This window comes from Saccoglossus kowalevskii, chromosome 7 (assembly GCF_978046115.1).
Source record: "Saccoglossus kowalevskii chromosome 7, keSacKowa6.1, whole genome shotgun sequence".
Taxonomy (NCBI): domain Eukaryota; kingdom Metazoa; phylum Hemichordata; class Enteropneusta; family Harrimaniidae; genus Saccoglossus; species Saccoglossus kowalevskii.
In genome coordinates this window covers 32,210,204-32,222,142 of record NC_140647.1, presented here as the reverse complement: position 1 = coordinate 32,222,142, position 11,939 = coordinate 32,210,204, and the positions used below count along the sequence as shown (strand labels likewise).

The 11,939-nt window shown below is 36.3% G+C and overlaps 1 protein-coding gene across 1 annotated transcript; it reads left to right on the top strand.

Moving 5' to 3' along the window:
* Positions 1 to 227: 227 nt before the first annotated feature.
* LOC100366911 (growth/differentiation factor 8-like) lies at positions 228 to 5,172 on the top strand. Its single transcript, XM_085501913.1, has 3 exons — positions 228 to 897; positions 2,964 to 3,352; positions 3,706 to 5,172. Exons 1-3 carry the CDS (start codon positions 228 to 230, stop codon positions 4,084 to 4,086), a joined length of 1,440 nt encoding a protein of 479 aa, XP_085358039.1. The 3' UTR covers positions 4,087 to 5,172.
* The last annotated feature ends 6,767 nt before the right edge of the window (positions 5,173 to 11,939 follow it).

The window sequence follows — 11,939 nt, the reverse complement described above, 5'->3', positions numbered from 1 at the left end:
CCAGGGAACAAGTAGATCATCATCATGGTTACAAACCCTATTTTGGCCTTTAACGTTCCAACGCTGTGTTGCCATGGAAACCGCAAGTTCCACAGGCTTAATTTAGTCAGAGTATGCACCTATATCATGCAGTGCGGGTCTTCAATGAAGTAATTCAACGCATGATTTATTATCTGAGACACGCTAAACAGTAACTCAACAAGGGGGAGTGGTTGAATGAAAGAATAATGGACAGCCAATCGTTGTCCTCTCGTCAGCTGACTGCTGTCAGTTCCCAGCAAGACACATTATCCGACGGAACGAGTATAAAAGACAGCAAAGTTATTGAGTGCTACTTTTGCGTACTGACCATCCACGACCAAATCACTCTGAGCTCAGATAGCTTCTTATTACATACTTCTTGTACTTCTCAATACCCAATCGAAATGAGAAGCGCTGTTGCACTCGTCGTTATTGCTGCCGTGTATTTGATTCATATGACGGAGAGTAACAATGCGGCAGAAATATATGACGGAAAACAGCCGAAGCATGAGTATTTCGAATCAACGGAGCATCACAAACATGACCGTACCATAGAAGAAGCATCACCGACAGAGTTGTCACTAAACGAAACATTTGGAAACAGCACCCACAATAGCACAAAGTCAAGTAAACGCTGCCAACTTTGGGAACACGAGAAGAGAGCGCGATTAGAAATAATCAAAGCTAAAATTCTGGAAAAGCTAGGCATGGACAAACCACCTAACATAACCAAACCTCTTGCTGATATTCCAGAGCATTTGTTGAAGCGTCTAATTGCCCATAATGGATTCCAAGAGCTCCAGCATGACTCTCCAATGCACTATGAAGACAAAAAGACAACAAGAACAGAGAAGATAATAATATTTGCTTCCAAAAGTGAGTAAACTATTCATATATTTACCGAAAATTAGCTTGTGAAGGGAATGGACTCATACTCAAAAGAATACTATAATATATCAAACTCCGCTTAACATTCAATCATTGTATTAAATTCCAAATAGACATCGACGATTGATTAGAAAGGCATGTGTTATTATATCTATTACCAAAATATGCAACCTTGTGAGCAAGTGTCAAGGTAATCCCGGGGATACTGGCAGATGAAGTCGTAACAGATAACCCTCACATCCCGTACACAGGTTCCCAATAGTATATTTCAGATAAGGCTGAGTGAATTTTAATCGCTTCTTACACCTCGCTCAACAAGAGCTGCAACCACTCCAATGCACAGCCAAACAAATGAATTGCGACATTGGGAGAATGCTCCTGTGTGTTGAAAATCACGATGTAATTCCTGATGCGTGCCTCGTTGTTGAGTATCAACGTATTCAACTAACTACTGTTGAAATGCACTAGTCATAGAATAATTACCACGTCTTTATTTCAAATGTTTATATAAGTTTTGTAACAATTCTCACTTTTAGATACACGATTCACTATTACGGTGACAAATTCATATTATATTCCACGCTGCGTTAAAGTATATATATAGTCACGCCCACATAAGAGTAGTGGGTTTTGCAGAACCTATTAAAACGGTATATGATATGTCAAAGTGCAGTTAAAATGTTATCATTGAGTGTACGGTTCTCATATAATCAGATTAAAGTGGGTAATCTCATGCTTTAGAAGTCATGCCAATGAAAAGAACAATCCCGCAGCTCCGAGAGAGATTGGCAGAACGACGCCAATAGTCTCATGTAAGCAGGTCGTATTGTAAGAGAAGTCAAAGAAATAGTCACCAACATGATCAATGTGTTAACAAACACTGAATTAAACTTCTCAAGTGTTAAGAATTCGCTTGCTGTAAACTGATACAGTTACAAGTGTGGCAGAGGTGCTAGATTACTAGTCAAATAACCAAACGCACGCCAAACCCACGTGCCACAGGGCCAGGTTAAAGATGAGTTACTGAAGGCTATGATGATTTATAGTGACATACATTACTAACATCTGGATGTAATAAAATCACGTAAATGTCAAGCATCTAAAAATAAATTATTAAGCTATTACGACCGATACCATTCGACAAATTCCGGATCGCGCTATAAAAGTGATACTGAAAAGAAATAATGTTCTCACTTAACAGCTAATTCTAATTTAAACCTTCTTTTTTATTAAGGGAAAATGTGACAATAAAGCTGTACATTGAGTTAATAGTTTCATGGGTCAAAAATATTACACCGAAGTTTGGGCTTGTTTTCTGTTTTTATTTAGAGCACAATCTCGCCTAGTTAATGTGACAGGTGGCTGGTTTATCGTACACGTTCTAATGATTGGCATGTCTAAACAGAACAGACTATACAGAGTCACGGGGCACCAATAGAATGTTTGTTGATGGAAACAACAAAAGACGTGCCAGTAACTAGATTGATGCCATAGTGCAGTACGTTCAACAAAAGTGTAGTGTGTTTGTTTGAGAAACAGAACAGACAACAATCATAGCGAGTGGCATAAGACGGGTATAACACTATTAGCTTTAAAATATCAACTCTATGAATGACAATTTTTTTTTTTAAGCAAAAAATATAACATAATTTCCCATAAAATAATCATTGAGACCATGTACAACACTGGTATCTTAAAAATATCTTGTATTTAATTGAAAAATCTTTCATTTGCCATAATATTTATAGTTCTATATAGTCATAATGCTATAAAGCAATCAATAATCATCATTGGATGGTAGCATAATAAAACACGTCCAAATTGTAACCATCTTTTTTTACCCAAAGCAATGAGTATTATTAATTCTCAGCCATAAATATGAATTTATTTCGCTTCATACGTATTCTCATTACCAACATATTTGTACAAGTACAATGGTTCGGCGATGAATTATAAAATATAATAGTCTAAAACAAAAATTAAATGAATGTACCACATTTGTTGCCTAACACCTCAAAATTAATACGTGAAGTTATTTTCTTCTTTTCTTGCAGATCCAAATAAGTTCATGAAACCAGAACACACATCGCACGGCTATTCTTTCTTCGAATTCTCCCCTCAAGTGCGAGATGCACAGATAATAGAAGCTCGTTTACATGTTTATATTAGACAGCAAGAAGCAGTACAGACCACCGCAACCTGGTTACACATTTATGAGCTTGGACCACCAGGGAAACACCACTACAACAAAATTGCTTGTAGCAGAAAAATAGAACTAAGTTCCAGAAAGGGTCACTGGGAACAGTTTGACATCCAACGTGTCGTGTTCGGGTGGTTTCATGACCATGAAAGCAACTGGGGATTAGATATTGATGCAACGGACCATGAAGGCAACTCAGTGGTTGTCACAAGTTCCGATTGGGGTTCCGAAGACCATCAACGCGTGAGTACATTAGCTAATCAGTCAGTCATTCACTTGTTCACACAGGTGGAACACTTGTGCAACGTTTATTGGCCACTCAGACAACACATGATATCACCCGAGGAAATTAGCAGCTGGACATCACAACTAAACGACAAATTATTTGATATAACTATGTTATGCGTATTTGTAATTATATAGCAAAGGAACGTTGTTCCCATAATCCAACATCATGGATACAGTTTGGCTCGGGTTTGGTTAATCGTACCAGAAATTAACATCAACAAGAATCAATACCATATTAATGATATTATTTGTTGCTCTTTTACACAATTTTAGTTTCTTCATCATATTTTTTTTTTGCATTTACATAGATGCCCTATCTGGAACTACGCACTCGTCAACACAACTTGAGACATAAAAGATCACCAGAACTAAACTGTGATGAGAAATCGGAAGAGGAACGGTGTTGCCGATATCCACTAGTTGTTGACTTTGTGGAACTCACCTGGGATTGGATAATCGCACCCAAGACCTATTCCGCTTACTACTGCGCAGGGGAGTGTCCCAATGTTTACAATCTTCAAAATGCCCACAGCTATTTCGTTGAAAGGGCTAACCCACGAGGACACGCAGGACGATGCTGTACTGGTTCAGAAATGTCCCCAATTTCGATGATCTACTTTATAGACGAAAAAAGCATAATGTTTGGTGTAGTGCCAGATATGGTAACAATCAAATGTGAATGTTCTTAAATTAACAATGATTCAACGAGTGCTGCATCGGAAGTTGAACTGCTTGCCTTGACAACAAAAACACTGTTGTGCCTTGAAGCTGTACATTATTTATATCCCTTGCGTTTCCAGGGCGGATAGCTGTCACACTCCCAAGGGTGTAAAAACAAACAATTTACACGCGAAAGAAATATATTAACGCGACATTTACTGAGAATAAATATTTGAATATCAGAGTACTTGGATTTTGGCCTGCCGTCGTGGAATTCAAGAGAAGTGAGAAGAAAGAAAGCGATAAAAAACAGATTAGAGTAATATGGTTATCCGTGACGCGATTGTATAAACTGTAATATGGCTGTCCCATTCTTAGTGTTATATTAGACAGAAATAGTGGACCAGGAATGGATCAGTGACAAATAAATATAATAACACGTGTGGAATGCCGGACACTTCCACATAACCTTTCTCCTTAGTGCCTCAGATTAAAACCCTTCCCTTTTACTTCCTTAAGGTAGCGAAGAAGAACTTAGTTTTTTTTCAATTCATTTTGTAAACACAGATGCTGCATAATGCATCATCATACTTAATGAAAACACAGATTGCTTTGTGCAAGGAGTGGATCTGTGTAATTGGTTGTTATGCAATTGTATAGTTAGTATACCTACTGTGGAACTTGCTTGTCATTGGATAATCCCAGTTGACATATTTACATAACAATGGGTGATTGCTTGGAAATTAGGTGAATAGACTTATCTATTGTTATTTCTTTTAGGAAATCACAATTTGAAAAAATGTATATAAGATTGTTTTTTTTTTGTTTCTGCAAGGTCTTAATCACTCACTTAGATTGACCAAACTTTTGCTAACTTATATAATAATGCTCTATGAAATAGATGATTCTACTATTTACATGTGTGTATATCGACGAATAATGCCAGTATGAATATGAGTATTTTCAACAAAATGCGTATACGTATCTATGTACTTATTTGTAGCTACTGTATGTATCGTTCATATCAAGAGTAGATATCCATTTAATGTCACCGATCAAACAGGAATGTGAATGTTGATACACGTTTGCTAATAAAAGCATGGTTAAGAACCCGATATCGACCAGATGTTCTAATGTAACAATAATATGCCTCTCTACTCAGAATCACAACGTGCCAACAAATAATTTATGACAAACAAATGTTGACCATGCATAGACTCTACTGCATAGGGCTTACAGGATATGTTGCTAAGCATATCAAATAGCAGAGTAGTTCAGCTATGAAATTCAACATGCTGTCAAATTCTAAAGAATGTATAAATGTATGATTTGGAAAAGATATAACTTGTTATGTGTATTGGTGTATACGGAATTGAGTAATACATAAACATTAATGTTGATTCATTATTTGGATGCATACGTCGAATATTTTAATTAATCAAAATCAAATTACACACGTGCGTATTTCATATGATAGCTTAGTAATAATAATTACAAAAAATATTTATTGATATGCTGAATCTTTATGAAAATGAATAAGTGTCAAGAGGGGAAATGACATGTACATGACATGTACATAAATTTGCTTTATATAAAAAATTTCCTTTTTTTCGTCAGGCGATTGAAAACAACTTGACCGGTCACACGCAGAAAAATACCCCCCCCCCCCCATTCAGAATTCCATTGCAGTAAATTAACCTTTAACCTTTCCTTTCACTCATGGGCAATTGGCGTTACCAAAATGCCAATGAAAGCATCTTCATTGGATTTGAATGCAACGCAAAAATGTTCAGAATAAATGTTTTATAAATATTTATAAATGTCTAAATATCAAATTCACGTCATCGTGAAATCCAGTTCGTTGGTTTGGGAAGCAAACGTTTTTTTACAGCAACATCATCATGAAAAAAAAATTAGTAGAAAAGTAAAAATAATTCCCACAGTTTTAATTCTATCTTCCTTAATTTAGGTCAATGACAGAAACGTTTTGATCTGTTCGACTGCGCCTGATATGTTGACTCGTGGAAGGGTACATTTGGAACTGGTGTGGCGGGCAACTAGTTGCCTGACCCATTCATGGCGACGCGATAATACCTCAAAAACGAGTCAATACATTGACAACAAAGCCTTGACCCAGTCGATGACATATTTAGGATATACGGGTGACGCCCTCCCCATCAATGCGTGATAGCAGTGTGAACATGTGGACGTTGTTCCCATTATTCACAGAGAACATCCCCGGTCGAGCAATTACAATTATAGTATCCCAATAGTTTGTAAAATACGTGTAGTTGCACATTCGAAAAATAAATCGCTTTTTTGCCGACTAAAATATATTCGTAGGCGATTTTTCAGATTGATTTCTTAAAGTGAAAAATCATGGTGGATTTGTTCCCGAGGTTTGTTGTTCAAACGATCCGATTATAAACGGGAAAGTGTTCACCTAATTTGGTCGTCTTAGTTGTTTGCTCGTGGATTGACCTCAAGCACAGCTCAGATGTCGTCTAATAGCCGGGGCTCTGAGGTATTGTATTGTATAGCCTAAACGCCGGTTCAATAATGGCTATATCATGTAATAACAGGTAAATACACGAAACGTGGAATACTTTTGTGGGAATTAGAAAAAAAACGTTTCTCAGCCTGTCTCTATTTGCCTTGATTTGACTAGGATTCAAGATTTTGGTCTTTGAACATCGGTATATTATACGCATTTATGTTTATTTATTATCATTCGCCAGCTAACTGTAACCAAGTGAAGCTCCAGAATAGGAACTGTAAACTGGACAGAAATTACGTCACTGCAATCAACAATATATTTACTCGGATGCTACGAAATACCCACAGCAATCCAGCTGAATTAATCAGACTTGATTGAAGGTGCATACAGTAAATAGGAGCGTCACAACAGAATGTTGCTAGACGCACGAGGTGCAGATCATTAAAAAAATAGAAAACTGACCTTAACATGAATCAGCAACGTCTCAGCGGTGTTACCAGGCGTGCGAAATGAGTGCGGAACCCATCATCCTCTAATATATTGTTAATACCTTTCAAGTAATAATTATCTAATCTTGTGATCTATATAAGAGACGTAATTAGGGGTGTTGTCTCGCATAATTTGCTTTGAAGTAATATTTGGTAATTATCTGTTCATGTTTTCCAAAAACACTTTTTTTGTCACATGACCTACATGGTCCACCGTATCTTAATTTGAGACATGTATACACCCTGAGATGGAGCCGAGGGAATGTTACTTGAAAGATACGGGAAACTGATAATTTCCAATTGAAATCATCTCGCTCATCATATAGCTTAACAGTGGGTAAATTAATAATCAATTTTATTTGGGGAAACATATCAAGATATGAAGCTGAATCCATCAGGGTTAGTTCAAATGAAGATAACGAGAAATTTAAACTCAAGAGTTCTCCAATTTACCTGGCAGGTACATGTTGTTGGAACACATAGCAACACTTCTTTGTCTTAACTAGATTGTGTAAATTCGACCTCGTACAAGAAGTGGTGCACAGTTTGTGTCCATTGGAATACAAATAGTCTGTCTAAATACGAACTAACCAAACTTGACAAATATACTGTCAATGAGAAAATTTACCTTAACCATAATTTCAACATCAGTATATTGTTGTTTTGTATCTATGCATTGCTAAAATATCCAGAGTTGTGTTCACAATAAATTTATATCTCTGTATATCATTTTCGTAATTGAGGCCTGCTTTATTAATGAAGCTAGTCTAGAATTAAGTTTATGCTGTGTAAAATAAAAAAAAATAATAATAATCTCATTTGAATAATCCCATTAGTTACATAAACAGTATCACAATATCGACGAAGACAATTCCTAATAAGAATTAAGAACTTGCAAACGAGGTGGTGAAAATATTGAATATCACTAGGTGTTTCGGGTTAATATTTTACCTGATCCCATAATCCCACGACAGGTTCATATTAGAGGAATTGCGTGCTTCATTGCATGGCTCCTATCCCCGGTGTCCTTACCACCAATCTCCGAAGAAATCTTATGGCGACCAGCCTTATTATTCAATTCCAATTTTGTCTAACCACACTACGTGGGCTAGATCCACTTTACATCGCATACTTCAATAAATAAAATCAGATCATCAAATGCACAACTGCTAAATATACCTAAGGCTAGACTCGAGTCTTAACGGGTGGCAGTCGTCTTGCCGCGTCCTGTTCGATATGGGACTCATAGCGACGTATACAACGCGTGTAAAATACATTGTTTATTTACATGAAATTCGAACACGCGCTGCGCGACGACCACCGCGCTTTAAAGAAGAACGATCGTTCTAAAATTCGGCACCTTCATTTTTATCTACCCGATCTAGACTAATGTTTCAGTGAGCATTTAGAATTAACTGTACATTCGATCATATTGGGATGTTACATAAAACTCATCACTAGTAAGCCCGTGCTTCAAATGGTTGGACTGCAATCATTGTATGGACATCTAGGTGCAGGTTACACGTAACAGCCCAAGTGTTCTCTTTGTTGAATTTCATTACTGAAGTAGACACACGCAACCCAAAACAATGAGCGCATTATATGTTCAAACCTTATTTTGACAATTTCGATCAACATTAGCCAAGCATGACCACAAATACGGTCAGTTGAACACAAATTAGTTTGTCCTTTCAGTAAACCGATCGTAGTAAGTAAACAGTGCAGGCATATGAAATTACATTTACAACTATGCTGTTACACTCACTAATAGAATCACGTATCAGTAACGGCCAATAGGTCCAATTGTATATATTTTTTCATACAATCACCCAATACCCAACTTACTGTTACTGCGTGATTTATTTGGTAAAACGGGATTTAAAACTGGTATACATCGCTACTTGGGCAATATGTATAGTTTATTGGTTTGCAATAAAAGATGTCTGAAAAGTCGGTCACAAGTGAATATTGTATCGTGTACAAGAACGATAGCTGCATGCACTGTAATTCCCCGTAAACAACTCTGTATAATCTCAGAGAGGAAAACAAAATGACCCATATTCGTCACAGTTCACTACTCGCCTCTTAAAATGATGATTAATAGTTTGTTGCATATTCGACAGTAAAGAGGGGAATAATCTAATAAAGACAAGCAGTAGTATACAAATATGTAAGATATATGTCCGAGAAATATGAACTAAACATGATATGTCCAATTAATTGATCACGCACACATTACCAGTATTCAATGATGATGAAATCGGAATCTGTCAGGCATTGCGACTTCCAGAGATGTTGTTAATAAACATGCGACTTAAATGTAATACACGACACCCCAGGAGCTGATAAATCTTAATGATGTATTTTCAATGTCAGAGAGCAAGGTTACTTGTGTTTTCAAAAAACGGTATGCCGTGAACTAACACCTGGAGTTGTTCCAGGGGAATATTTACGCATATGCCATTTTTTGAGATAATCAGTACACTAAAGACAAAGTCATATTGGTACGCGCGAAGGCCAACTCGAATTAAGAACGTCTGAAGTATCATTCATCCAAACAGATTCTAATTAACATAAATGTGCAGTAGACAACATGGCATGGAAATAGTGGACACCTGGTCAAGCCGGTTTAATGGGGGAAAGCATAAGCTATGGCAAGTGTCAGAGGTCAACTACATACAGATTGATGACGTGTGGTATTAGAGAGGCAACCATTGACAAGAATCCCACTGTTATCACGTGTAATATTTATGCTTCTTTTAACAACTTCTGACAGACAACCGAAAAATGGCCATCATTAAAGTGAAGAATTAATGGCAACAAATGCACTCATAAAAGTACGAGAAGCTCTATATAATCATCGACGTACACGTGGCGAACACATACAAGTGACGCCTTAGCATAAGAAAATAAACAGAACAGAGTCATGACGTGTTTTCAGTAAACAGAGATATTAGTCAAATATATTGCTTCGAGGTACTGGTATGAGATATTGATTAATTAGAATAATACACTCATAAACCAATTAATGTCGACGATTTTACAATATTGATCTATAAAGCAATTGCTCGCTAATATCATACACAGAACAAATTACTTAGATTTTTTTTCAATGTGTACTCTGTGGAACCGATATGTATGAGATTGTATGATTGCGGCACACTGAAACATAAAATATGAATATACATGTGGGGGGTAATCAGTCTATTTCTAATGGTGATACAAAACAGCTTTTGTCCGAAACTATTGCGTTACAAATCCTTTCACAAAAAAACATTGTGAACCAACTTTGATATTGAATGCTATTAAAGTTGCGTTCTTTAATAGTAATTCTCAAATAATAATAATTGTTGCTGCCATTGCAAATCGTGCTTGTCAACAAGCAAATTGGAAGATCACAATAGCTTTATTGCAAAAAATGGCAGCTTATGTGATGATTATTATTTGAGTAATAGATCTCCAAACTCAAGGTCGAGTACATGTGCTTGCAAACACGTGTCTACCATATTAACTACGAATTGCATTGACCTTAATCGATGTGCTGGCACGGTTTTTTAAGAAACGAATGACTGAAATCAAATGGGGATTTTTTATTAGCAAATATGTGTCAGCTACAATCCATCAGGATATTTGACTTTTGAACATTATGTACTAAATTTAAATACCACATGGTAAATCTAAGTAAGGCATCACATCCAGTGGCACGACGGACTGTAGGCATTCTGATTGGTACACACATTGTACACAAATATTATCAGCCTTATTTTCGCATTCGTGTGAATTCACGGAATCCTTAATCAAGTCACGGTGCTTCAAAACACACGTATATAATTTCAAATTGGTGACATCAGACGTTTTCCTCCCTCTATTATTTGAAGAAAAATAATATATATTATTATGTTTAAGATATTGTAGAGCATTTAGATAATTATCTCTTAAGAGACATAGTAAATTATCCATGAAGCTAGGGTTAATCGCAGATTATTTAAAACACTCGCACTGTTACGAGTTTTTTTGATTGCATAAACAAACATACATGTCTAACAACTTCTCCCGGTCATGTGAACGTTTGTTTGTTGCAAACACTGTTCGCGTTTACTGGTCAATCAGTTTCAGAAGAAGTTGGTGAACGAGTGCAGGGGCAACCATGTAGTTAATAGGAGCTTTATAGCTCCAGGTCGAATCACGTTTTTTTCAAATCAGCCATGCTGTGGAGCAGTCACTTTACCGACTGAGTTAAACACGTGATAGATGAGGAAACACAAAGAGTTGCCCTAATATATGCATGTATCACAAAGCACTACAAATTATCTATAACGCTATTTGATTTGTACTATTGGACATTTCTCTGAAACTTGCACATTCGCAGAGTATTTTGCATGTTTTTCAAAAGTATGTTTTGCAATATTTTACCAGAATGCTGGTGAAATGTAATTTATTATTTATTACAGGTGCTTAATTGCTCCTTATTTTTTTATAAACATATTAAATTCTGTCATGTATACGTTCTCCGACTCAACTGGTAAATATTTGAGAAATGTAATCAGCAATTTAAGTACTGAATGGGAGAAATTACTAATTTTTTCCCATTCAGTGACAGTTATCTAAGAATTGTTTAGTATGGTTGTTATGGTTCAGCGATTAAACTTGTATGTAGATATTTCAGAATACACAGAAAGCTGCACATTCGTGACATTTACCAACCAACCAATGTAAGCAATTTATTACAAATCGTAGCACATGCACTATGTATCAGGTTCACCGTGTACATTTTTTTCTCTCATTGGATCATCGACCAAATTGTACATGCACGGAAAATAAGTTACTAGTATAATATACGCAAACAGAAAACACGATAGGATTTGTGGACAATTCACATACACACAACAGAAAAATG

What these genes read in the sequence shown, in the direction of transcription:
- LOC100366911 (XM_085501913.1), top strand. Translation starts at nt 228, where the DNA reads ATGGACAGCCAATCGTTGTCCTCTCGTCAGCTGACTGCTGTCAGTTCC. An exon ending in AATAATATTTGCTTCCAAAA is followed by an intron (nt 898 to 2,963) that starts GTGAGTAAACTA and finishes CTTTTCTTGCAG; the next exon opens with ATCCAAATAAGTTCATGAAA. An exon ending in GTTCCGAAGACCATCAACGC is followed by an intron (nt 3,353 to 3,705) that starts GTGAGTACATTA and finishes GCATTTACATAG; the next exon opens with ATGCCCTATCTGGAACTACG.